Source organism: Synchiropus splendidus, chromosome 14 (genome assembly GCF_027744825.2).
Source record: "Synchiropus splendidus isolate RoL2022-P1 chromosome 14, RoL_Sspl_1.0, whole genome shotgun sequence".
NCBI classification, from domain to species: Eukaryota; Metazoa; Chordata; class Actinopteri; order Syngnathiformes; family Callionymidae; genus Synchiropus; species Synchiropus splendidus.
In genome coordinates this window covers 23,228,658-23,256,654 of record NC_071347.1, presented here as the reverse complement: position 1 = coordinate 23,256,654, position 27,997 = coordinate 23,228,658, and the positions used below count along the sequence as shown (strand labels likewise).

At 51.0% G+C, this 27,997-nt stretch overlaps 1 protein-coding gene across 1 annotated transcript; it reads right to left on the bottom strand.

The window, feature by feature from the left end:
- Positions 1-47: 47 nt before the first annotated feature.
- Positions 48-27,957, bottom strand: jph3b (junctophilin 3b). The gene is made up of 6 exons (XM_053886549.1): positions 26,776-27,957; positions 15,187-15,673; positions 13,745-14,110; positions 9,379-9,503; positions 7,406-8,304; positions 48-894 (listed from the first exon to the last, which is right to left on the bottom strand). The coding sequence occupies exons 1-6, from the start codon at positions 27,155-27,157 to the stop codon at positions 814-816; spliced, it is 2,340 nt and encodes a 779-aa protein (XP_053742524.1). The 5' UTR covers positions 27,158-27,957; the 3' UTR covers positions 48-813.
- Positions 27,958-27,997: the final 40 nt, after the last annotated feature.

The window sequence follows — 27,997 nt, the reverse complement described above, 5'->3', positions numbered from 1 at the left end:
CTGCAGCTGAAGTGTGGCGGAAATGAAGAACACGAGTCCCATTTTGTTCAAACACTTTCATTATTTTCTCCACAGAACTCCAAAACAAAAAGCAGAGTACTTCCCAGAAAGAAAGAAAGGAGGAGAGAGGGAGAGAGGGGGAGGGAGAGAGAGCGCTTGGCATGCTGTAGCATGCTGCGGGCTGACAGGTTGGAGCAGGGCATCACACAGCGCTCACTTCCTGGACCTCCATCAGTCCGGACCCAAACAAAGAAGGATGTTCAGCGTGTGAACGGCACAGGAAGAGATCAAACTCCAGACGGAGGGAAGTGTGAGCAGCCTCCTCCCGACTCCTGGAAGTTGTTCCTGATGGCGACGTCGTGTGGAGGTGAGAGGGACACACACACGCGACAGAGAGAAGTGGACCTGAGGAGGAGGAGACCTCACCGTGTCTCTCAAGCCAACAGGCGAGTGAGAAACTTCAGACTGACTTGATAAAGATGAGGAGGAAACCATCTGATCAATTGTGTCTCATCGTTTCCTCGTGCTGCCAGAGTGTGTGTGTGTGTGTGTGTGTGTGTGGTCACGCCTCCATCTCACACCCCAAGCCACCAGGAACAACACCCCTGCAGGGTGAGGCGCACAGAGCAACCAAGGACGACAGGGGGCGCAGCGTGGGCCCAAACAAACTAACAGAAGTTCATAGTGAAAGTGAAATCAAAAGTTAAAGATCTGCGGCGAACCAAAGAAAACCAAGAGTCTGGGGATGGTCTCACTGGCGCAGCCGGGTCGCTGGGACCGTGCAGGGCTCGGACTGCCCACTGGCTTGAGTCTTCAAATAAAAAAGTGGATAAACAAAACAGCCACTCCGATGTTGAGCAGGATCACCATGGCGACCAGGACGGAGCTGTACGCCTGCGTGGGAGAGGAGAGGAGGAGAGCGTCGGTGATGACACACAAGCTGCGTTCATACACTCACATTTGCATAACCAGCTACAGCTCAACGCACAGCAACGTATTAGGAAAACTAGTCCCCGGATCCACTCAGCCTCAGCAGCACTTGCACTGAAACCCACTACAGGACAAAGAAAAGATCCTTCGGCTGCAGTCAGAGTTTCTCATTGGCCGGTTATACAAGAGACAACTGTGACCTCAGAGCAGCAGCTTCACGGGTCATGATGTTCAGAGACTCCAGAGTCAGAGATGAAGAGTGACCCGAAAGTAGAAGACCCGAGGGGCATGTGGTTCAGTTAGGGAGGACGGACGGAAGGATGCTGGAGATGGAGGAGGGACATGATGGGGGATGAAAGTGGGCAGCCTGTGGACAGGAAATGACCACAGAAGAAGACTACTATGAGAAAGCACTATGAGAAACGGATAGAGATGCTCCCGCGGAGAGAGCACTTTTAGTGAAACGGGACCATGACGAAGAACGCAGGGAAAAAAAAGTTAGAGAAGAACACAGAGGAAAAAGGTCAACAAAGACAGGAGGCCCTCACTTGAGTCACTTCCTGTTGAGCCTGAGGATCGCTGTGACTCCTGGAGTCATCTGCTCGACAGAGCCATCTAGAGGACACTTCAGATATTAAAGTGATGCGCCCCAGTGTGGGCCATGACCCAGCGGTGGAGCAGACCTGGGAGCAGGTGAGGCGTGAAGCCTCCGGGTGTGATGGGAGATTCACGGGTTTAGAGCCGGGAACATGACTGTCATGGCGGTGGGAGCCAGGACTCCGGCAGGAGGACCGCCCGCTCCCAGGTGAGCGCTCCAATAGAACTGGAACTGTGATGGGCTCAGCAGCTGAAGGGTTAAAGGTCAGTGTCCCCACAGACCCACCTCAGAAAAACACTCCTGTCAAACTCTTCCTGGAGAGTCAAACAGGTTCCCGCGCTGCGTCTCTCGTGCAGAGGTCAGAAGGTTAATGCGGCTTAAAGTTGCAAACAAAATCTCATGTATTTTATCAGCATATTGATAGTGACAGGGATTAATGGATTCGAAACCTTCTCCGTTAATGTCGCGACCCCGGCTTACGCAAGAGAAGCCGCTGCTGGGGTGCAACCTCGTACCGCCAAATCGGGACGGTGAGGGTTTCCACTGCTCACTCTGGTTTCCTCCCACGACCCAGGAGCAGGCTGAAGCGGGGTCACATCACATTACTGAATCTTCACAAGGAGAACCAATGGAGTAGCAAGAAAGGAAACACAACATCAAACACAATATGACGGTTATTACAGGGTGTAGATTTTTTTAAAAAATTTGTTTCTGAAAATGCCTGGCCTGGTGTGAGCTGTGGCGTTTGGGGCGGTCCTGTGATGACATGGAGACCTTTCCAGGGTGTCCCTCTGAGCAAACGTTAGACTGAAGGGGTAGTTGGTGACTGCGGTGACTCCTTCTATAGTTATGCCCGTGGACCTGGACCATGTGTGTGATGTGTGGAATCCTTCCAGAAATGTTGTGAAGACCCCTTCGACCCTCCCCCGAGTCCCTAGTTGAGAACTGAATCCAGGAGGGAACCATCATCTCTTACTTTCACGGCCGAGAACACGGCGCTGCCGCCAGAGTGACGGAGCGAGAAGCACAGTAAGCAGATTGGTTTGTGAAATCCAATGTGTTCTTATGAGGAAGCCGCTTCAGAGAGTAGGGGGACAATCACGACCCTCTTACCTTGATGCTGCAGCGCGGTGATCTCACCTCAGACTGCTTAAACGCAAGCCACACCCACAGGACGGACCTTCACTTGACCCGGATCTCCAGGCACAAGCTCAGAAGCGGAAACTATCCCAAGACTGACTCGGGTTAAACCCGCATCTAGAACCTGCAACTCCTCAATCAAGCTGACTGAAGTCTGACCTCAACGCAAGTCAAGACCCTGATGAAAAGATCTGATGGCGTGTTCGCTCCCGGTGGTTGTTGGAGGCCGACGGCTCTTTGAGATGTGGGCCCTGGTGGGGTTAATGGCGTGTAGAGGTCGGGGCGCGGCGACTGTTGCCTCGGAACCACAACATAAGTGAGATGAATACCATCTTGTGCAGCCGCACTGACTCTCTGTGACAATGTGGGTCAGAGGTTTGGCTCCGAGCTGGTGGCGAGTCAGCGTCCTGCGCGATGACACTTCAGCAGATGCTGGCTGACAAGCGAGTTCCAGTCGGTGAAGGGCAGAGTTGCAGACCACCTGGCTGAAGCGGACCACCACTCCGCTGAGTTCCCCGACGTTCACTCACATAAAGAAGACAACAAAGAGCCTCTGCATCAGTGTTGACCTACAACCTGGGCTCAGAATGAGGGTCCATTGACTTGGAGTCTGATTGACACAAGTCCATTTCAAGTCTGGTCCAGTTACAGTGGATCTCCTGAAGTCCTCCCCAAAGTCTCCCTCGGTTCCTCTGAAGTCCAGGGCAGGATCGGCGCCGAGACTTGAGAGGGAGTCGGAGAGCAACTCTCTGTGCGATCTTGTCGACAGCTCTCACGGCACTGAACACTGGAGAGCAGCGGCAGTTAAACACCGATCCTTGTCCTATATTCAGTTTGTCACTTAATCAGTGAGATGCTTGAATTCCATTGCACCAGCAGGGACGCGCTCAGAGAGCAATCTCAGAACAAACATCCCTCGTGTTGTTTTGCTGCGCTGCTCTTGCCAAAACCTCCTGAAGCACTCTCGCAGCAATCGCTCCATCAGAGCTCTTGACACCAGCAACACCTTTAATCACGGATCATCCTGCCACCACAGAGCCCATTGTTTCTCCGCTGAACTCCATTTCATCTGAGTCATCCCAGCCTGGACCGCCGGGACTCCAGAGTCACATCAGTGGATGTTCCCAGGCAGTGAGAAGCGCTCACACTGCAGGTCCCAGTCTGGTTCCATGACCGCCCTTCATTGACTCCTCCCACTCCCTTCGGTGTCGACACGTAGTCTAGATTTATACAACCAAGTGACTCAGTTGGGACTCTGACTCAAGGGTCAGGGACTCTCATGGACAACACAGCAAATCCCTCAAGTTAAGTTAAAGTGAATCACACGCTGTTCCTGTCTGTTACGTGCTTTCTACAGACTGGATCAGGGGCGGACCTTGTGGGCCAAAGTCTCTCAGGCTCCTGACCAGGTTTTATCGCCAAAACAGTTACAGAGTAAAATGTAACTCGGCCAGTTTTGTTTTCAGCCACTTTTAGACTCTAGTCTGAAGACATTTTAGCAGGAAGGAGAAGCACTGCTAGGCGGTTTTCTGTGTGATCATGCTGAAGTGAAGTGAAACCTGGGCTCACTCTCGCTGAGCTCCACGAGCGCTGCACATGTTGAAATGGCCCAAATGATCAGCGAAAATGACTCATTTTAGAGCTCTACTTCCAGCGGCGTATCCAGGGAGCCAGCGATGGGAGTGTGTGGCTGAGTAACGGCCATGTTTCAGATCAGGTTACAGCAGCGTCAGCACTTTCTATTGCGTCCCTCCAACATTTTTATCAGTGTGTGATCGCATCTTTCTCCAACACAGCATCTCCGCAGTTTCACACACTCGCTCACACACGCTCACTCACTCACTCACTCCGCCTCCCTGTCGCTCACATCTATGCTCTGATTGGCTGCTGCTGAAGCAAGGCATAAGCTGTTCCCTAGCAACAGAGCTGCTCTTAACCAATCAGCATGCAGCAACAAGGAAGAGGCTGGGTTCCAATCTGCTGTTACTATGGGAAGTATGCGTGCATGTGTGAGAGTGTGTGCGTGTGAGAGAGGTGTTCTTAACTGAGGAGGAAGCGCCTACAGACCAGGTCAGTTCCCACCCCAGAGTGAACTGTGGACCACCACCGTGTGAGGCAGCCAGTTGTATGCCTGTGCGTGTGTGGTGTGCACGTGCGTGTGCGCCAGAGCGAGAGATAAAGCTTTCATGAGCTCAGCACTCGTCTGGGTCCAACAGTTTAGTTTGCTGCTTTTCCAGCGGCTCTCATTTGCTCGTGCCGCCACCGCATTATCATCCAGGATTAGCGTGTTCGACCACGACGTCGAGACGCGGCCAAAAAATGATATTACAGCAGCTCCAATCCACCGCTGCGGCTCGCTGCTGGCGCCTTCCTTTCTTTCACAAGGTTAAACTGAGTGGCTCTCCCGCTGGATTATCTCCGTGTGTCGTGTCACGGAGGGAGGCGGCGCGCTCTCTTGACAGCGGGACGCAAATCCTCTTAGGCGAATCAATGCGGGACGATGACACGACGGATAGCAGACGCCGGGGAGACAATGCTCCACCAGACTGGGGTGGAACTCACGCCAGCGAGTGTTTCTCAAACGCTCTCGGAGGAAGGAGACTTGTCCCACGCAGCCAACTGTTGAGTCAAGACCGGTCACGTGTGTATTGACAGGTTTCAGAGGGCCACGTCACTGAAGTCACGGAGACATAGTTCCATGGAACAGAAAGACCAAACTGAATAAAAAAATACATCAAAAGAGCCATTACAATAAACCGCCACAAAAAAAGGAGAGGAAAAAAGAGAGAGAAATCTGACTAAACACCACAAAGGAAAGAACCAGGGTCTGTCAGAAATACATATTTATAGATATTAAAAAATATGATGATGCACTCAGAGAGCGCAAACCTCCACCAAGCAGCTTCAGTAACACCTTCCCCTAATACCACAAGTGAGCCCATGTGACTGCTGAAGCTTGGGACCAAACCAGGGAACTGGAGGCCTTCAGTCGAACGCAGGCCCATAGAATTTAACCGAGTCAAGTCCATGCAGTTCAAAATGGGCTAAAAAACCCGGGCTGTAGAAGGTGACCCAGAATGTTCCTATAAATGAACTCATTTGTTCCTCGTCCACCAGGCTAGTGCTTGATACAGAGAGTTTAACCCTTTATTATTGAAGTGAATGACAGCATCTCCAGAGGATAAGATAAACGTGTGTAAAAGTTGTGTCATTCAGCATGGCCGCCCAGTGACCCCCCAGTTCACAGGATAGATGAGTGAATTGATTCCGTCTCAAACTTTGGGTCACACTTTTTTTTACCGTACCCCATCATCTCTAACAAGTGAAATAGTGTAAAAGTGTAATGTTTCATTGAAAAAAAGTGTGGCACCTAAAGGATCAATTAAGAAACAATTCCTCCTGTGTTTTGTTTGCCTTCTGAAAAGCTGTGTACCACTTCAACACCCTTTATAAAACTTTCCCCTCCGGCCTTCCTGCATCGCAACACTCAGACGATCCACCGCAGGGTCACAGGGGCTGGAGTCCAGCCCAGTAACTTGTGCAGGTCCATCACACGACACACTCTGAGAGACCAACACACACACACGCCTCCAGTACAAATCATGCATCACCCATCACCTTCATTCTCAGTAAATCAGTTGCTAGTGTTTCTATAAGAAGAGCAGCTGCTGCTCTTTCATCTGGAGACTCACCGCGAGATGTTTTATTCACACGTCCTGCAGAGAGCGCAGCAACAAAGACTTGTTTGACTCAGCTGAATGCAGTAAGTGTATCTGTTGCGCAACGACTCGCACACTTCGATGTGTGTCCTATACATGAAGAAACGGCAGCAACATCTCCTGACAGGGCTGCAGCACACAGTGATGCTCCTCCTGTCCGTCCCAGACTCAGTCCTGAGTCTGGGACGGACAGGAGGAGCATGACAGTCTTCGGCACAAAAATCCAAGTTTTGGCCGCGGACTTAATCCCGGCTGGAGAGCTGCACTTTGTCTCGGGAAGCTCTCCACGGACGGTGGGCTTCAGCGCGACTCCACACCAACATGATGGATGCCGGGCAGTGAAGGGTCTGATGGCTGTCTGGGCTGATAACATGGTTCTAAAACAACTTCTCAAACTCCCACAACACTGTGGTGTGCAGCTGGGAGCTGCAGGAGACTGGTGTTGTGGAGGAGTGCAGCGCTGCGGCCCGGGACTGGGAGACCACCAGACCATTCATTGATCATCTCTGATGTCTGGATCTGGACTTGACGGATGAAAACCTTCTCACTCGTCAGTAATCTCTCCCACTGTGTTCAACGTATTGTGAGAGCAGCATGGTTCAAGGTGCTCCGTATCACTCAGCTATTTCCCCACACTGGATGCTGGACTCCGTTTTCAAAAGTAGTTTAAAAAAGGGCTTTTAAGCCGGTGCACCACTGAACCTGCAGCTTCTGTATGAACAAGATGTATTTTTCTGCTTTGGCTAATACTCTGGTGCGCTCCATCGTCCAAAGATTACGGTAATTCACTCAATAATAAAAAATAAAAGACAAAACCGTTTATCAGAAAATCAGAAAACTGCTGATGGTCAAAGATAAAAGGTTTGACCCCAGTGTTTTTGGGCCTGAATGTGGGCGACCATCACACGAGTCAGTGATGCGAGCGGGTGACAACGGTGAGTCATAAAACCATCACTAAAACCTTCATTTCTCAAACAGCATGAACAGTGTGAGTCAGGCCAAGAAGCGCTTCACTCACCGAGCTGCTCCTGCTCTTCATAAGGTCCTGCTGTGCGGAGGTGATGGGGGAGGACTTGAGAGGAGGGGAGAGGGTGAGGTCCCGCCGAATGGGCCGGGACTCCAGCTTCTCCCCGGCTCGGACACTGTCCGTCTTGTCCGAGTCTCTGCTCTCTTTGGCCTCGCGGTTCTTGTGCCGCGGCCGCTGGGTGGCGTGCGAGCGTCCCTCGCCGTGCTTGTCCTCGCCGTGCTTGTGACCCGAGTCCCTCGGCTGTAGCGGCTTCATCTCCATCTCGTAGGTGCTCATCTTCTCCTCGTCCTGCTCCAGCAGTCGCCCCCCCCTCGTGTGGCCCCCCCTGTGCCCTGAAGTCCAGGAGGCGGAGGAGGACGTCTCCGTCCACCTGTCTCCCTTCGTCTGTCTGTGATTGGATGAGCCGTGATCACGCGGCTTGTGATTGGACGAGCTGTGTTTGTGTCCGTTGGTCCTGCTGGACGGTTGTCCGCCCACCTGCACGCCAGCTTTTGACGACGCCCCCCTCCGCTTGTCCTCACTCCACGTCTTGGCTCTGGGATTCTCGCCCTTCCCTCCATCAACAGCTCCCTCCTTCCCGCCTCCCTCCATCAACACCTGAATCTCGGTGTGTCGGCCGACCTTCTCTCCATCCTTGCCCCTGTCGCTGTGGTCCACTGCACTCTGTCGGTGGAAGCGGGCGCTCTTGCTGCGCTGGGACGGCCTGACGGGCGGCGGCGGCGTGTGTGGCGGCGAGGACGAGGGCGGGCTGAGGTCCGGCGTGGCGATGGACGGGTCATCTGAGCTCTTCACGTACAGGTCTGGACTGTCCGCGGTGCCGGCGCTGCTGGACAGTCCCTCGCCCTCCACCTCGCTGGACACCTGACGCTTGGGCCGCTGCACCTCCATCCCTGAGGGAGACACCGCAGTCATTACACAGAGTCAGTTTGGAAGAATGTGCTGAGCATGAATCACCCAAACGTTGAGATAAATAAGTGATGTGTTCTTAGGAGCTCGAGTACAAACATGTTTTTCCTTCAAATTCAACTTGAATGAAAGCAGCAGACGTAGATTGTTTTAAGTAAAAGATCATTGCACTTGTATTTGTTTACAATAACAAACAAATGCTACACAAAAGCACAACAAAAACACTGAAATATGAAAAGGTTATGAAGTTTTTAAAAGAACTGAAGCTTTACATCCCACTGAAAACAATGCAAGTGTCCGAAAAAGAATCTTAAAAGACTAAAGTCCAGAAAATACCCATGTTATTTCTGAACAAGGAGATAGCCACAAAAAAGACACAAAAAGAAGTTAACAAATCATTTAACCAGTGTGAAAATACAGAACAGAACTCCGACCGTCATGGAGATGAAGACGTGAAATCCTCATTTGAAACTGAAAATAAAAGGTTCCTGCTCTCGGGTTCACACCCCAAACAGGTAGAAGTCACTCCAGCTCAGCTCCAGGACAGAAAGCTTCCAGGCCTCTGCGTGAGTCGTGGAGAACGAGGCTCTCGAGCCACAGTGTCAGAGGACGTGTTTGCTGCCTGCGTGTTTCACAGGTGTGAGAGACAGCAGCAGGAAGCCAGGAAGTTGACAACTGACCTTTTCTGCGATACAGCCATAGAGTTGTGTGTGGGTCTGTACGCACACACACACACGTGCTGTCACGTTCACGCTCCTGTGAGCTGCAAGAACGGCGCTTTAAATGGCAACATGAGAAAACTGGAGTGTTGTGAGTGTCTGAGCGCCTCCCCAGTGAGACGTGGAACTGGGAGGAGGCCCCGGGGCCGAGCCGGGAAACCCAGCAAAAAAAGAAATAAAGATTCTTTTCTTCAAATCACAAACATCTACATGGAGAAGCTTGATGGAAAAGGCTGAATATTTATCATCAACTTCAAAAGTACTGTTTGCATTGAGACGGAATTAAATTTTCAGAATGATTCAATGCGACTGTGTGTGTGTGTGAGAGAGGGAGCCCACCGTTCCCCGGGTGCTGGAAGGACGGTGAGAACTGCTTGGCGATGACTCGGGCCAAGCGACTCTCCTCCTGAGCCTTCTGAGCGGCAGCCATCGCCGCCTCAGCTTTGCCCTGCGCGTGAGCCGTCCTGCCACGGAGAAGAAGGGAGCGTTGGTCCACAGGAAAAGTTCAGAACCCACATTACAAACCTCAGGCCCCGAGCCGCCATTTCGGTGAATCACTGTTTACTTCATAATTACTTAAGTGCATACGTAAAGTAAAAAAAAAAAAACTTTGAAAGAAATGTGATAAATAAATCACAATTATAAAATGAAAATAATACTAATATAATACACTCCAGAACATATACAGGACATCTATGACGTCTGGTTCCATTATTGAAATATTTTTTTGGGGGGACGATGATAACTTTCAGCAAATCCTTTTCATAATCACTCAGTTATTTTGTTTTGCTAGTTACATGTAAGACAAACAAATGACAAGCTTTGTTTAACGTATCAGCCCAAGCTCTTCACACAGGACGTCTCGGACACACGCTGTGGTCTCTCAAATGTGTATCTAGTATTTTGAGTTTGACTCGACTGACTCATCAGCAGCTACTCTCCCTCCATTACACGACCGTGATTACGCCTCTTCAGGAGGAAAGGACTCGCTCGAGACCAGCTCATTAACCCGTGAGCCACCTGACTCAAAAGACCTGCCTTAGTGGACCAGGTTTGACCCCCTCTAGCCACACAGCTGCATTGAGTCCATACTAAAAGTCTCCTCTGAAGCTACAAACGTACTTGACTCGGACTGAAGTTGTGCAGCAGAAACAGGAAGTGAGGTCAGCTGACATCGGTGTGACGCCAGTGAAAGTGAAAGTCAGCGCACATACGTCCAGAACTGGGTTGACTTGGTGATTACGTAAAGAATTTCTAAAAAGTGGCATCAATAATTCAGGTTCCTCATCATTTTGAAATGGCATGAGCGAGGAAGTCACAGGCAGAGGAACTCTTACTTGAACAGAACTGTAGGAAGCCCCTCAGAGGACAACGTGAGCGAGGAGACACCAGGGACGAAGGAGGACAGCGAAAACAGGACAGAGGAGGACACCGCTGCCCGAGTCTAATCTGGGAGGCCAGCTCCTCCATCATCTCTGTCACTCCTCGGAACCAGCTGAGGATGGTGATGGTGATGACTCATACCTGAATATCTCACAGAGCCTTCCGGTTTGCATCACAGCTAATGGAGTTTGTGTGTGTGTGTGTGTGTGTTTGGCTGGGAACCGGGTCACGTGACTGGACATGAATGGCTGCATCAACAAACAGAGTGAGTCACCGTCCGTGTGCGGTCCAGTCGCACGAGAGGAACCCGCACGCAGCCGACCTCTGACCTCGCCTTATCCGAGCTGAGGAGTGAAGAGGACTCTTACAAAGCCGTTTCCAGGAACGTCGATTCAAGTTTTCGTTTGAACAAAGAGGATCAGCAGCAATTAAGCAACGGGTCTGATGCCATTCTCTCAAGTGGAAGACGAATTAAACACTTAAGAGTTTGTGGGCCATGATGTCACGCGTGGCTCAGCCAACAGGCAACTCACAACCCGCCTCCTGCCCTGCTCCTCCTGCTGCTGCTGAGGGTGTACGGACCTGAAGACCGGGATGCTAGGAGTGCACCGCCTTGACTACGTCAGCACCTCCCTGTATTTACACCAAGAGTTCAGGTCTGGCGCACGCTGCAACTGGGCCAAAGAGCTGAGCAGAATCATCGTGGAGCTTCACTCTTGCAATGAATGCTGCTTTCCCATAGAGTGGTGATATGAAAACCTGAGCATGGACTTGTTTGCGCTTGTAAATAAAATCCCTATTAACTACACATTTGGCTGGACCCCACAAATCCAAGCCCCAACAAGTCAAAGTAACCGGGTGATTTTGACTGGGTTCCAGTCGGGTTCAGAGTGCTGGTTCAGGTGAGCCATGTGTTTTGGATGGTTAGGTTTAGGGGCTGTGGACAGGGCGATGGCACGGAGAGGTCCTCACAAGTAGGGTGACACAAGCCCATGTGTGTGTGTGCGCACTCGGGATGTTACAGCTGGGTTCACAATTGTGTAATATCTGTATTACTTCTGCAGCTCTAAACTTGAATCCTCTTCCAGCAGGAAACCAAATATTCAGAGCGTAACAACATTCCTGACACAAACATGTGAAATGCGACTGGCCAAGTTCAGGCACCATCTTCCACCGCCTCTGCTGGGGAAGTCAGTTCAGTGAAGGTGTGTGGAACCTGCAGCGGAGCTGAAACTTCAACCCTAAGGCTCTCATGCTGAAGGAGCGAGCGGACCTCAGTGTTAGACATGAACAAAGACTCAAAATTGTAGCTGAATTATTCAGCTTTCAGCCAATACACTTGACATATCAATTGCAGAAGCTATGGAGATCAGAAACTTCTCCAGATATCACTGCACGTGGTCTAGAGAGCAACACTAGTTTATCGTCCTTGGAATCTTTCTTCCTGACCAGGATTCAACCCCTCAACCTTCAACAGCAGCCGCCAGTGGACAGGCTGAACAGTAGGGACCACAGCAACAAACCAGAGCTGATGAGTCACACCAGGAGACGTTCAGGCCACAGAGATCCAAAAAGCACAAAGTAGCAGAGAACCAGCGGGTCATAATATCGGCTGCCTGACGCGCCCTTGGAGCAGGTCAATAACGTGTCCCTGCGTTTCACGCTGATGCCACGGTCAATAAGTGTGTCACGTACAGTCTGGACAAAGTGTGCGTTCAGTGTGAGGAATCATTGTGTTTCCACAAGTGTCAGAGGTAAAGTCCAGGATGAGGAGCGGAGGAGACGAAGGAGGGAGGGAGATTTCCGCATTATGCCAAGAGGGTTGGCAGGCAGCCTGAGAGGGAGAGAGAGAGAGAGAGCAGAGGCCAAACTGGAGGCTGCCGCGCACGCGTGCACGCGCACAAGGCGAAGGCAGCGGCTCAAGCTGTGGACGCTCATGAGCTGAATCAGTAAAGAAGCAATCCTATTAGAGGGGATGACTGCAGATACTGGTCTGGTCGACTACAGAGAGATTACAGCTCCACTGTGGACCACTGACCACCGGATCTGACACCATGTGACTCCTCCTCGCTCTGTCCCGTCTTCTGCTCCAGTGACTGGCTGACGCGCGTCCACTATCTAGTGTGTGTGTGTGTGTGTGTGTGTGTGTGTGTGTGTGTGTGTGTGTGTGTGTGTGTGTGTGTGTGTGTGTGAGTGTGTGTGTCTGTGTGTGTCTGTGTGTGTCTGTGTGTGCGTGTGTGTGTGTCTGTGTGTGTGTGTGTGTGTGTGTGTCTGTGTGTGTGTGTGTGTGTGTGTGTGAGTGTGTGTGTGTGTGTGTGTGTGCGTGCATGCGTGTGTGTCTCTGTGTGCGTGCGTGTGTGCATGTGTGTGCGTATGTGTGTGTCTGTGTGTCTATGCGTGTGTGTGTGTGTCTGTGTGTGTGCGCGCTTGTGCCATCATCGGGGTCACATCTAGTCTATCTCGGGGCCAAATCAATCCATCTAAAGAGCTACAACTTCAAGCCTAAAATATGTTTTCACAACCTTTAAAGGACTGCAAAATGTTTTATGAGCCTGTTGTTACTTGAAGAACAGAAAAAGTTTTAAAAAAAATGAAAAAGAGCCGGCGAAATTAAATTCTTCAGCTTCAGCATTAGAAGTACGAGGCTAAACATTTTTTCAACTTTATATGCAGAAGAAACGTCATTTAAATCTTAATGATCCAAAAGAATTTGTGGAAAATAATGATGATGATCAGTAAAGAAATGTCAATAAAAACAGCTCCATCAGAATGAAGGTCGTCATTGAAAAATGGGCCTTGATCATTTGATCTCACTACTGTAAAAGCTGTGCTGTGAAGACAGTGATGAAGATGATGATGACCACTGTGGAGGGTGGACTGGGCAGCAGAGCATCATGGGAACGGTTCATTTCAAGTCACTGTAACTGAGTGTACTGCTGAGACCGGTCTAGATCAACAGGCCAAAATGACTTTGTCTGAGAGGTACTTCAGTTGAGGCGGGGTTCTTAGCTTCATATCTACACTGTCAACACATATGTAAAATACTGAAGGTAGTCGCAATATCGAGCAAAAAACAAAGTGAGTTAAATCACTACCGCAGGATGACCATATAAGGAGTGCACTTCCTGGCCAGACAGTCTTGCATCCTTTTTACACTTGTACTGTAACGTCCTTAACCTCACTTTGACCTTAATCCCCATCTTAATCCGTCACTGATCTCAATCACCGCGTAGCTAAGTGTTTCCAGACGATGGCGGCGGCGGCGGCGGCGTCATGCGAGCCAGCAGCCCAAACCTGCAGGAGGACGGGGTCACAGCCCTACCTTGAGAGGGCGATCTCTGATTTCTGCCTCCCGATGTCTGCGGCCTTCTCGGCTCCCTCCACAGCCCGGTCCACCTTCTCTCTGATCTTGCTGGCCCGCAGAGGGATCAGGTTCTTCCTCTTGCCGCTCACCAGGACGTTCTGCTTGTACTTCCCTTCCTCTTTGGTGCCGTCGGGGAAGGTGGTGCAACCGTAGCCGTGGCGCTTGTTGCTGAGCCACTCGCCCTCGTACTGCAGCCCGTCCGACCGCCGACTCACGCCGAAGCCCGTCCGCTTGTCGTTCTTCCACTCCCCGCAGTAGGTCTCCGTCGCCGTGGCGTCCACGTCGTCATCGGGCACGGCCAACTCTGCGTCTCCATCTCCCAGGCTAGAAGGACAAAGAGGACTGTAGACGGGACCTTAGACGCTCTTGTCAAGGCAACGATGCGGAGCAGGACGCAGATTCAACCCTGGACTCCACTGTCCCGTGGCAGCTCTGAAAGGAGAGCTGCCACGGGACAGTGGTGCCCAGACTCGCTGAAACAGTCAGACACATCCTGGGGACTGTAGCAGAGCCCTGAGACAGCTCCGGCCTGGAAACCTGCCCTAAACAACTGATAGGACTTGATGGGTAAAAGTGTCGGCAGGAGACAGAGGGACGGTCAAGGTCTCAGTCAGCAACCCTGGTGGACGAGGGCTTTCGGAGGAGCCTTCATGAGGAGTGTTTGAGGTCTGATCCAGACATTCCTCCGGACTGTCAGAACTCCTGTGACTCCTTCGAGGTGTTCTTGACCTTCTGAACCCCGGCGAAGCCATTAAGGACAAACGAAAGGGCGGCCCGACAGATGGAGCCATTAATCCTCAACAGTTGAGTCACATTTTAGGTGCGTTGGCATGAAAACACTCCGCTCTCGTCATCTGCGCCTCCCCGGGCCAATGACGTGCGCCGGTGCTGTGCCAGGGAGTTTAAGAGCCTCTTGTTGATCCTGCTCGCTGTGTGTTCTGTGTTGTCTTAATCCAGCTACCGAGAATCTGACGTCACCTTCTTCCTTGATGACCGTGGTCATTTATAATGTCCATTACAAAAGACTCCAGACTGGGTGTGGTCCGATCCATGTCACAACATGACCAGAGAAACAAAAACCAGACATAAGGCCCACGCCACGGTCAGCTGTCAGAGCACGCCGCACCTCACAGTCACATGCAGGTCGGCTCTTGCCGGCGAGCCACGCCACGCCATGCACTTGTTTTTATTGATGCTAGAATGAGAGTCGAATTGCCGCGGTCGGGACTGATTTCATCGGGAACTAACAGTCCATCCCAATCCAGACAAAAGAGTTAGCAGTGCAGGAGCACTCTCCTGACAAGCAAAAGCGTTTTGGAAAAACATTTTGGGGTAAAAAGGTGCTGAAATGAGTCAGAGCCACTCTTGTTTTTATTTCAGACCTGAGAAGGAGTCTTTACCTGATGGTGGAGTTGATGTCCGATGCCGCAGAAGACACCGTACTCATCCCAGCTTCACTTCTGAAGGAGCTCTGCTTGGACCTCTGTGAAGCCAGCGAGCTCCTGGACTCGGACTTCTTCAGCTTGAGGCCAGACAAGATGGATCTTCGGAACAGGCCGCTCTTCCTCTTCCCCTTCAGCAGCTCGGCCTCGCTGTGCGCCGTCAGGACGAAGCCTCCGCGGGACACGGCCGGGCTGCTGCCACTGCTGCCGGTGCTGCACATGGACACGCTGGTAGACAGGGTCCCGGGCCCCGGCGGAGGGCCGGGGACCACAGCGCCGGTCCGGTCCAGCAGAGCGGTGCCGTTGCTGTGCTCCGAACTGGAGCGGAGGGAGTTGATGGATGTGCGGAGCGGAGAGCGGATGACGGCCGCCATGCCGTAGGGGACGCTCTGACGGACGCCGTAGCCGTGTCGCATCCCGCCGACCCACTGACCCTGAAACGTCCCTGAAGGACAAGTAGCAGCGTTAAACATCCGTAAAACGTTGTCACAAAGCAGTCGCAAGTGATTCTAAATGATCAACAAGTGTGGCGTCATTATTGCTGTCGTTTTTGCTTTTATTTAATGTTCAATCAAACTACTTGTCACATGTCACATTTGTCTTTGAGTTGGACTGAACATTTGCTCTCACTTTGCACAACAAATGTGGGGATACGGGTCACATACTGATATTCACCCTAGACATATTGGGACAGGGTCCATATGGCTCTTCCTTCACCAAGGCTGACCAGCACATGGTCTGACTCAGGTCCCTGCACCGTTCCATCCTAGCCATCCTTCCCTCACTTGTGAAAAAAAAACAAACAATAAAGGTGATCTGGTCCACGGCACGGGCTCTCACCACCAAATTGGACAGAACATCTCAGCCTTTTCCAGGTGAAAACCACACTCTCCCCGGATGCCCATCACAGCCTCTTCACACTACTGCCACTTCAGAGGACTTTCACTGTATGAAGCAAAAGGCAAACACCTCAGGAAAGGCTCAGTGTTTTTGCTTCAACAGGCCGACATATGAGTCAAAGTGACCAATTCTGAAACACGACACAAAACCTGAACAGCGTAAGGGTCGTCAGCACATCCATTCATGTTCATTCACGATCTGCTTCACCCACACATGCGCGCACAAACACACACTCCCGCTGCTCACATCTTGCTAAAAAGTAGGACACCTCTCTGTCTCCGCCTCCCTTCGCATACACGCTCTGGCAAACGGAAGTGCGCCCCGATCGGAGTCGCAGCGGTCCATCCCGCCTGCCGTGGTTCTGATGTAACAGCTGCACTCTGATTCACTCGCTCAAACCAAACTCCACGACCATATAAGGACTGCCAGCACATTTCCTCCGTCACTACCGCAAACACACACAAACATTCCCCTCGTGGGCTGGAGTGTCAGAGACGAGCGTCGTCGACCAATGAAAGCTTCCTGTTCCTCCTTCTACGACACCGTCACGCTGCTCCGCCGCCGCTGCTGGATCTGGGCCGGTCTCTCCCGTCCTCACGTCTCCCTCATCCAGGCACTCGCATCGGCAGCTAAAAGCCTGCTAGACACAGCTGGACAGCACATCTGGACAAGCCTTTCTAATCATGTCAGCACACAGCTGGACCGCCATATGACACTCCAGCGTGCACAGACGCTTCACCTGTGGACGCGCGTAGGCTGTGCGTGAGAGGGACAGAGAGATGAGTCCTCACAAAGACGAGGTGACAATAGTTTCATGTATGAACTCGAGAGAACGTCCGATCAGCTGATGCGATGTTCATAGTTCACACACAGTCCAAAGACTGCTGATATCACCCTTCAGAGTACTTGTACTAATTTGGTTTTTTAAAGTTATATTTGTGATCTCAGAGACAAAATGGGTGCAGCAAAACAATTTCGGGAGTACATCTTCCACAATCCGATAATCCCAGCGTTCACACGAATGTACGGGGGGGCGACTTGCTGGGCCCGGTTCATGCTACAGCTCCATCGACCACAAATCTCCATTCATATATTTGAGAGACCTGTCAGCAAGGTTGGACTTGGATGAGCGACCAGCGCAGAAGTCGGCCCAACTACAGACCTAGACAACACAGTTTCAGTCAGGAACACATCATCCTAGTTCTGTCGAGCGCACTAGACTGAGAAAGTGTGTGGATCAATGTGTTTCAACAATGGGCTTTTAGAAGCATGCAAATCCTTCTGCGCAGTGATATATGAAACACCAAGACGCTAGTTGATATATTCTGAAATATCTTGTTCACCTTGACACTTCAAAAAGGCAGCTGCTGTTTTGAGTTATTCAGAAACATGCCAGCGACTGAGTGTGAGGGGGGGCAGATGGAGCGGTTGGGTTGGGTTTGAGCTTTTCTTTTTTCCAAAGACTTCTTGGAAGCGGGAGGCCCCCCCTCAGCGAGCGGAGAGTCAGAGTTAAATATTCCGCCGTCGCTCTCCATGGTGCTGAAAGCAGCCTGCAGAGCCCGATGGAGATAATCTCGTCTTTAAAAACACAACCGCAGGTTAGCTGGTTGCAACTGAGTTTTGGCCCACTCGACAGCCAGTATCCGCCAAAACATTAGTAACAGCTCACTAACACTGCACAGTTGTGAAAGCTAAAACAAGCCGCGCAGATGTTGCAGCTGATGCGGGTGACTAATGTTCCCACAGGGTCACATTAGAGGACGTAGTCGGGGAGGGAGTGCTAAATTCTTTCACAAGGATCGAGAGCAAGCTAGATGTATTTTCAAAGGGACAGCTCATGCGGAGCGGCTTGGAGACAAAGCTGGGGAGGACAGACATTTTGGACACGTGGAGAGGAGACACAGAGTGAGACCAAGAATGTGGGAGCAGGAGGATAGGAAGACAACTTCTATCACCTTCTTTCAGTTGCAGATTTGACATTGACTTTACTGACCTCAAGTCAATGGTTGAAAAGATCAGGGCATTTGGACAAAGTGTCTACATTGTCATGTAAATCACTCAACACCGTTACGTAACAGCGGCGTGTCATGAGCTTAAACTAGAGCAGCTACGACTAGTCGACGTGGTCGACAGTAATCGACTATGGCTAAACGCTTCAGCGGGTCGTGACATCAAGTGAGCAGACGCTGAGCACATAGCTCATTTAGTTCGGAATATAGATTTATAACTTCTGTTATCCAGCTAGTCGTAAAGATGGCAGTAAAGAGGTCCAGACTCCGGGGAAATACCCAGCTGTTTCCAAGTCAAGTTTGAGACATGATGGTGGGGGTCTGCACCAGAGCCCCCTCCCCTGCCTTGGCTCCATGTAGAGTGGATCTACTTTGGGTCTCTGTGGGGCGAGTGTGCTTCTCTCTCAGAGAGAATCCAGACAAAGAAACGATCTTTTCAGCATTATTCACTAAACAGAAGCTCTAAATCCTTCTATGGTACCACCTGCAGGGAATCTGGTACAAGCTGTGTATGGACTTTGTTCTGATGACATGAGATGAATTGATCACTGCAGAATATTGACTTCAAGCTTTGTAAACATGTAGTTTAATTGTAATTCACTCACTCTGAAAAACAGCGAGGGGAACAAAGTACTCGCTCAGCTCTTTCTGAGCGAGTCCTCACGATGGAAGACACAGCACTGATCTCCTCACTGATGAAGAGCCAGGGATACTTCAACTCCTGCACCTGGGACACATGTCATCTGCCACCAGGACAGTTCACTCCAACCTTTTCTGTCTGAGCATCACGGTGCCAGACTCGGAGGAGCAGGCTGAAGCTGAAAACCACTCCAGTAACAATCGGAGAGATTAGAGCTAAAGAGCCTAAAAGACAAATCCATTCATCATTTGGCAGTAGAAACCCAAAAGCAACACCAGAATAATCTGAATAATAACACAACAGGAAACCTGCTGGTCCGAACTGTGGTCGCACAGAAAGAGCAGTGGATCAAAGCGCCGGCAACATCACAGGTGCCGGACAATCTGGTCGCTCTCTGTCTCCGTCTCTCCTCTACACAACAAACCTTTGACCTTGTGAGCTTCACCTGGACTGTGAGGTCATGAGAAGAGACGCAGTGAGTCCACCGCAGAGGAGCTGAACTGGTGTGATGAAATATTGAAGACGCGCGTGTCTGCAGTCACATGTCAGAGCCAGTCTGGCTGGTCGCACTCTAGGAGGTCGAGTGGAGCAGCCAGAGCTCCGTCTAAAGCACTTTGTCCAGTTGTTGACGGCGACGCAGGGTCATGTGAGGATTTGTTGTCTTAGAAGTGAGTGGACCGTCAATGGACCAGGATGAGGAGAGGATGCATGCGTGTGTGGTCAAACTGTTTATAGTGCCTCAATTTAAAAATATGCTTTGCCTTTTGCTCTCCCAGCACCATCCTGCTGAACATAAAACTATTTGATGCCACACAGGCAGCACTTCCAGGAAGCGTCTTAAAAGGCTTCAGCTGGCAGCATGCGACAAAGTCGTGATGGTCGGACCCAAATAATGGATCCAACAATGAACACGTCCAGTCTCTCGGGTCCCAGAAGGAGCAGCCATGAGTCTGGATAAGTGAAACGGCAAGGTGCAGCTGGAGCCACTTCACCATGATACATCACCAAACGTGGATATTTTCAAACTCTACACAAGCATACAGCAGTGTTTTCCACTCCTCCAAAACCTTCCAGCACTTTCAGGGAACCGTTGCCAATAGATTTAAGCCTGAGCTGCACTAAAGCACTACAACGGCCAAATCAAAATCCTCATACATCAACACATCGCAGGCATGTTGAACAAGTCTGTGCTCTGACAAGCTTAACTACGCTCAAATGACTCAACATCTGTCTGTCATCTGGTGAAGAGGCTTCACTCAGTCTTTCAGATTCCCATTGAGATGTGTGAAGGTGCTGAAAGCATCGCACGGCTGGTGATGTGACTGAAGAGATGCAAAAGAAGAAGAAGAGGGGCCTTGTCTGCATTTGTTGCACACCCTGTCCCAACCCATCACTAGAGAACAAAGTGCCTCTAGTGATGGTTTCTGTTAAAGGAAGGTTCTTGTTTTTATCAGACTCAGCAGCACCAGCATCATCAGTAGAGTGTTTTCACGCCGCGTCGCCATGTTGGAGGCACTCAACAGGCAAACAAGGCATGCACATTCATGGGAATAGTCTTCTACAGTAGTCATATCATGCATTGTTTGTGCTGCTAATAGAGCAGTTGTCTACAGATGCAGGAATGCTGGAGGAGGCAGTGTGGCTGAGTGTGTGAGAGAAGTGTGTGAACCACACTGGAGGAAGAAACGTTGGAGGGTCCAAGGTCAGAGGGAGGAGGCTCCAGAGCTGGTCCTGATAAGAGCCACCGGGGTCCGGAACGGGGGCGCATGCCTTGTGGTCGTTGCCATGGTTACGAGGGAGCCAGCGACCAAGACTGGCGTCCACCTCGGAGGACCAATGGGACGAGGACGGAGCCCACGTAGAGAAACTGCATAAAGGGCCTCAGATGGTTTTTCGTGGCTCCACCGGACCTCTGCTGAGGCCAAGTCAGGCGTCGTCGCTGAGCCAGAATTCTGCTTTCGTATTAGACTCCTCTGTCAGGGAATACATCTTGGATATAACTTGTTGGATTCTTGGTGGTCATTCTCACGAGATGCGCGGAAGCACACGGGAGGTGGATTTCCAACAAGACCGATGAAGATCCCAAACAAGACAAAAATGGTCAATTATCACTGTGTTTTTGGCCGCAGCAATGGTCACTCTGTGAAAACATTGGGAGAGTCATGGACGACCAAAGGTTCTCACCAATAAGGAAGAACAATGACACCAGCTGTCAGAGGAACATGGGCAGGTATGGAGCTTCATCTCAATTAGGACAATTCGAAGTATTGGAAGGACTAAGTCCTGCTCTTCACATCTTCAACTCCTGTGGAAGATCAGTGTCCGTCTCGTTTCGGACACTTCTCCACCTCAGTGTTTACATGCATCCTGCCCCCCCTGCCTCCAACATGGTTAGCACGGCGTGGTGATGGCGGTGAAAAAGTATTTATCCAATCGATTATTTCAGTTAGTATTATCATCACTAACGTGTCAAACATTCCCATTGTGAGGTACGCGAAGATGCACAATTGGAAACGAACACCGATGTTGTTCCAAATCATTAGTGAGACACTGAGTGACATCACCGATCGACAGACGCCGCCAACCGGCTAACAAGACTTGCTGGAGCCAAGTCAGTGTTGAGGCCGAGTGCTTTGTTCATGACGAGGACCAAGTTCCCAAACCAAACACCGAGTCCAACTGGCGCTAGCATTAGCACGAAGGTTCGCAGCGTTGTGAGTCCTTAATTATTCCACGTTTGTATCCAACGATCCTCTTCCCGAACTCTGAGACAGTCTTGACTTTGATGTCCACTACGATGTTTCTCTGAAGCAGCGACCACCGACTGACGCTGATGCCTTCAGGTGAGTATGTAAAAAGCTCATTTGGCTTTTTATTGATGCAAGTTGGAAATACTGTTATAGCTGTTCTGAATAGGTTCAAATACATCGATTGTCTTTTCAGACAGAGCTGTGAAGTGTTTTAAAAATAACAACTCATACGTTAAAACTCCATCCCGCATGTTATTAAACCTGATTGAGTTTGTTGAGCACATTTTAGCAGCGAGAGTTGAAAAACAAGCCCATCTCCGTGTGGTGTCGGAGTGAGAAGAGATGAAACAATGGCAGTGGAACACCAGCAGCTCTCTCCTCCTCCACACAACACATTGGAGATATTCCCCTTCAAGCGTGTTTCCAGCTGAACAGGGATCTGCCGGTTTGAAGCCTTGACGGAAGCAGAACTTTACCGAACGAGAAAGGCTTTCATGACTCCACGAGTTCATCATCAGCAGAGATGAGTTCATCTTCAAAACGTCTGCAATTAAAAACATGCATAACTTTCTATCTCACACTCCAAATAGCTATTTCATTTGAAGCACACATGAGGGCCTTAAACAGAGACACAGACTTCTGAACACTCCGCTCCTCCACCCAAGTCTCCAAGACTATAAACAAGCCACTTATTCACAGGTGTAGTAGCAGCATGTTGGCTGGTAATTAATGGTTAAAAAGGACTGATTTGCCTCTTATAAAGACTCGAGAGTATAGTGTCACCACCAGCACCATAACTACGGACTGTAAATAAGTGACTATCTATCTTACTGATAGTCAATATGTGTCACCAGCCCAAGCCTTGACCAAAGAGTCCAAACTGGCCAGAATCAAAGCCGAAACCCTGTGCACCATGAACAGTGTGCTCGTGCATCGGCGACGTGTCCGTTTGCACCCACTTCTAATCTCAATATTTACGACTCCGTCTGATCTGAACGGGACGCGGCCTCACTTGTTGATTTCATTTTGTTGGGGGAACAAAACAGTGTTCCTTTGACAAATGCTCACATCAGAGTGGAGGAGGAGGAAGAGTCGGAGATTTCCACCGACATTTAGGTCAGTTTCATCGTGGCCGACACTGGAGGGGAAACACACACACACACATGCAGAAATAATGAAATTTGCCTCACACTGTGATTCACTGGATCTTTCACTAAAATGAGGACTGCTCTGTCTTTTCTCTGGGAACTCATTTTCTCTCTTTCTCTGCGTGTGTGTGTGTGATGATCAGTCAGCTCAGCTCCTCATCTCAGTAAACACTATTAGCCCCGGAAGGCCAAACAAGCCAATCGGAGTCAGGTGGAGCCGGCTCGCCGGCCAATCGCAGCGAGCTAGCAGGTCTCTAGTGACACGCTGACCCGCTGCACGTCGGTGTGCGTTGCCGTGGCAACGCTACTGTACCGAGCGGAGATGCAGAGGAGCGAGGGAGGAAGCAGAGAGAGAGAGGTGGGAGGAGAACAAACACAAGAGGAGGATGAAGAAGACAGAGGAGGGCTTTCTGAGAGACAGCAGGTGCAGCTGGACGGAAAATGCTGCTTTTATTTCAAGAAACAGAAACGGTCTTGTGCATTTTATGAATCAGGATTTCACAGGTGAATTATACATTACCTGCAGTCAAGTTAATGAGGTGAAAGTTAAATGATCCGATTTCAGCCAAATATTTGTGATGCTGCGATATCAAGAGGGGCCCGGAGGAGGACTGCCTGTCGTCTTACACTCAGAAATGCACTTGGTTAGTGGAGCAAATCAACTCTAAGCTGTGAAAATATTTTCATGAAAATGGCATCACATATTGAGGCGATAAGACTTGTTTCCACAGAGAGGAGCGGCTGTCAAACTCGCCTCGCTCAAACCATCAAATATGATTTCCGCTAACACTCCTGGTGCTAGCACCGTAGCTCTTTCATCGACACAAACCAGTGCGCGTCATGACAACATCTTCCTCTGTTTGAGGTGTGTTCAAGGAACCTGGGAAATTCCAGTGCTAGCACTCGTTGCTATTCAGCAGATTGCTGGTGACGGTGCCAGGCACTGAGAATGAAGAGTGAAGATGAGGGAGCAGAGGGAGTCAGTGTTGAGGGTCAGCCATCAGAGTGATGGATGGAGGTGAAGAAGAGAGTGCAGGCAGGGTGGCGACAACAGAGCAGTCATGATGACTGTCATGGTGTTTACAGGCTCAGGCAGAGTCAGAGATGAAGGCACTCCACTAAAGTCAATCATAAGTTACATCTACAGTAACGTGTTCTATTTCACATGTCTGCACTGAACACTCGAGGTTCTGAAACAGTTGTAAACACCTGTTGCTCTACTGACAGAAAAGGTGAGTTTGAACTGAAACACCAGGACAAACACCAGCCAGTAAATATGAAACATACGAATGTAAAAAGAACATTCAGAACTCTCAAATGAGGGAAGAGAGAGTCACGTGTGTCTTCCTGTGAGAAGAAATGAAGAGCCACTACTGAAGACGGTGGGCCCTGAACTCACACCCGGGTCCAACACGTCCTTCCGCCTGGACCTCAGCTGCTCCGACAAGTGGGAGCAATTCAAGCAAATCCAATGAGTTGTGAGCTAAAATTGCTTCCTGTGTGCGGCCGTTGCCGTGGCGACAGGAGAGAGAAAGCCCATTTATAAAAGCAGAAAATAAACTGATTTGTTTGGGGCCCTTGTTAATGCTTCATTGAAGTGGTCAGGTTTGGAGGAGACAGGCGAACGTGGGTTCCTGAGCTGCTGGGTCGCACGCTCTCCTGATGCCATGAAAACCTGCTTTTCTAATGGATCCATTTATCAATCTCTTCCTCTTCTCGCCCCCCTCCACCCACCTGTCTGCTTCTCTGTCCTGGCTCAACCCCTAAACCTGTCCCAGTGTGTGTGGGAGTGTGTGTGAGTGTTTGAGGGTGAAAGTTTCAGTTTGGCTCAGAGTCCTGGTTCAGTTTAGCCAGGTGTTTGAGATGGTGAGGTTCAGGGTGCGCGGCTGGGGAAAGGGTTCATGTATGTCACCGACGGTCCTCACTAAGACAGGAGGACAAACGTGTCTGTGTGTGTGTGTACGGGGGGCTCAACACAAAAGTCCACGTCGCTGTCCAGTTGCATAATGCAGCTTTAACTGATCGCATGCTGCACTTCCTCTACTGCATGTGCATTTGTGCATGCAGCATCTACATACGTGTGGTAGCTATTTATACTCACAATCCATATGGTGTGTGTGTGCGTGTGTGTGGTCAGACCCGGACTGAATCAGTGTGACTGCGAAACAAGTGAGAACACTGGTGACTTTTCAAATGTTCTGCATGATCAACGTTGTTGTGTTGTTCAAGTGTTTGTTTACATGTAACCACAAACTTCACCCTAACCCCTTCCTCAGGCCTGACCTGACCCCTGACCTCGACCCCCGACCTCTGAGCCCCTGAAGTTACCACAAACAATTCCGAACCTCAAGTCAGGTAAATGTAACGTGACAACTATACTCTCTCCCTCCATCAGATGGCGATGTTGCGATCGCACCGATCAACGCAATTCCAACCAATCCCTGCGAGCTCTGCATGGCGGTGTAACTCTGCCCAATCACCACAACTTTCCCGCCAATTTCACCCAGCACCTGAGTCTCCTTTGGCCCCGCCCCCTCTCCGCAGCATGTGCGGCATCATATGCCCTCCCTCCCTGTTGAGATGAGTCATGTGCGACGCCAAACACTCACACTTGCCCTGGAATCTTGCCGCCAAGGGTCGCGACTCAGACGCAAAGGATCCTGAATCCTAAATGTCCAAATCCCCATGATGGAAATGAAGAATAGAGGGAAGTCAAAAGCAGAATTGACTAGTGCAGCGTCACCCGAACACGGACGTAAACAAAGATGGCCGACCTCCAGCTCCACCTCTCTCCAGCCTGTTTCTGAGCCTGTGGAACAGATCAGCAGCTACTGTTTAACTGAGCCGCTCACACACACCTTTAGCTCTCAGACTCCGCCCCCATCCACACCTCCGTCAGGCTCCGCCCTCGTGAGGAGCTCCGGAACAAAACAGCCCAGAAACTACTCACCGAACATCAGCATCATGAAGATGGACTTATTTTCATCAGCATTTATTATTTAGCATCTACATTTATTTATTTATATTCAGTTAAAATCGTTGCAGCTTTTTTAGGCTAAAAACTGACACCAGGTTTCCCAAGCTCATTTGCAAATCTCCTTATTTCCTGTCATGTTGCTCCAGAACGATAAATAATAATAATACATTTTTCAAAACTCTGCCTCAAAATCTGGCATGTTTGTCCCCAACAGTCGATGAAAAAGTCAGTGAAATCCTGGTGGCACTGTGACATGTAGTTCTACACGCTCACTCGACCAAACCCTCTGACCTCTGACCCCCAGCCCTCATGTCTGGCTTGTGTTGCCTCGTCGTGGAAGAGCACACCAGTATTATCAATCGAGCTCCGAGAGATGGAGACGCTGCGAGTGGCCCCGCGTGTTTCCTGTTCGTGGCTAAAGAGAGCAGACTTGGCCCAAGGTGGAGAGAAAAGAACCGTGGAACTGGATCATCCTGACACGTTTGACTACACTAGACATCTTTGGAAACCGATCGCAGCAGCTCTCACCACTACAGCAGCAGACTGCAGAAAGGAACACTCAGAAACTCAGAAAAGAAGAAAAAAGGGGCAAAAAACAGCTACAATAATGGACAGCCAAAACGTAAAGATAAGTAAGTTCTTCAGGTCAACTTCCTCTGTATCCGCCCTGGCTAAACACACAGCCGCTGGTGAGTTCAAGAAGCTCATAAATCTGAGTTCTGAGGGGAAAACCTGACACCTGAAAAGTGTCTGTTGGGGGGCAAACATCGGTGCTTACGGAAAAAGTCGCCACCTCACACGCAGGAAGTGGTGGTGGTGAACCCGTCACTGCAGACCTGGTACAAGTCCTGTCTTTGTTGGACACGACCCTTCAGTCCTTGGCTTGAATCTCTTTCTACACTGGACTTTAGTTGAAGGTCGTGACCCCGGACAACCTGTCCCGAACTGAGATGTGTGGGACTTGAGGGGTTGCTGTGGACTGGAGCTTCCACTCACAGCTGGGTCAGGACTTTCTGTGGAATCTTTCCATAACTTCTCCAGAGCCTGGGTTCTCCTGACCACTTCTGGCATTTCCTGACCTCGTGACCCCAGCAAACACGGCCGCGGCGAAGCGCTCACTCACCTCCGTCCGAGTAGGTCTCCGTCCCGTACCCGTCCTGCAGCCCGTTGTTCCACGTGCCCTCGTACTTCCCGCTCATGCCGGTGCTCTCCCGCACGCCGTAGCGTCCCTTGAAGCCGTGCGTCCACTCGCCCTTGTACACCCAGCGGCCCTTGTTCTCCACGCCCACGCCGTGTCTCTTGCCCTGGCCCCACGTGCCCTGGTAGGTGTTGCCGCTGGGCCAGGTGTAGACGCCCAGCAGCTCGAAGCCGTGCGCCCAGGAGCCGCAGTACTCGCCCTGGCCCTTGGGTCCCGTGCAGATGCCGTGGCCGTGCGCCTTGCCCTCCTCCCACCCGCCGCAGTAAGACCCCCCATCGTCAAAGTTGAACCTGCCGCCAGTGGACATGCATGAAACAGGTCTTGGCGATTCCTCTGAAGCCGCGACAAAAAGAAAAGAAAACACCAAAGGGAGAAGGAAGGCAGACAGCTTGAGTCCGCTCCAGGTGGAGGGCGAGGAGGTGGTGGAGGAGGAGGAGGAGGAGGAGGAGGTGGAGGAGAGAGAGGAGGGAGGGGGGCGGGGGAGGACTGGATCCAACAGTTGCCACCTGATGTTCTCAGAAGAAGAAGAGAAGGTGGAAGGAGGCGAGGAGCCAAGCGTGGGGGCGAAGGAGCTGCCGTTCACACCATCCTCCCGCCGGCTTCTTGGCACCGACCCGGTCCCGGGAGGCCCGGCGCCGCCATCCTCCACCGCTGCCCGCCAACTCTCGCCTACCTGAGCGCGCCTCCGCCTCCACGCGCCGGAAGTTCAGACATGCGTGCTCCCAGCGGAACCAGACCACCGGCGCAGCCCCCCTACCCCCCTGCCTGAAGTGGATCCCTCTCTGAGACCAGACCACCCGGAGTCGGACGGCAGCTCACAGCCCGGGCTTCACCATGTCGGAGCGCTTCAGCTCACTCTCTGCGGAGAGAAACAATGGACGGAATCCCTCTAATCCAATGCGTCCATAAGTGGTTTATCCCGAGCGAGCGCGGTCCTCGGAGGCTGCTCCGTGGTCCAGCTCCATCCCTGCGCTCTGCTCCTCACAGCGGCTGACGCACCACCACCGGCCTCCTGCTGTCTGTTGCACAACCTTCCGCTCCGTCGCTGGACCTGCGCGCCGAGTGTGTGTGCGTGTGCGTGTCTGCGAGGATCTGCTCATGAGAGGACTGTTCCACTGCAGCCGAGCGTCACCTCACCCCCCCCCCC

Excerpts from the sequence above, each read along its gene's own strand:
- jph3b (XM_053886549.1), bottom strand. The coding sequence starts at position 27,157 with ATGTCCACTGGCGGCAGGTTCAACTTTGACGATGGGGGGTCTTACTGC. Across the intron at positions 14,111-15,186 it reads GACATCAACTCCACCATCAG|CCTGGGAGATGGAGACGCAG; the intron begins GTAAAGACTCCT and ends TTGTCCTTCTAG. Across the intron at positions 895-7,405 it reads TGAAGAGCAGGAGCAGCTCG|GCGTACAGCTCCGTCCTGGT; the intron begins GTGAGTGAAGCG and ends TCTCCCACGCAG.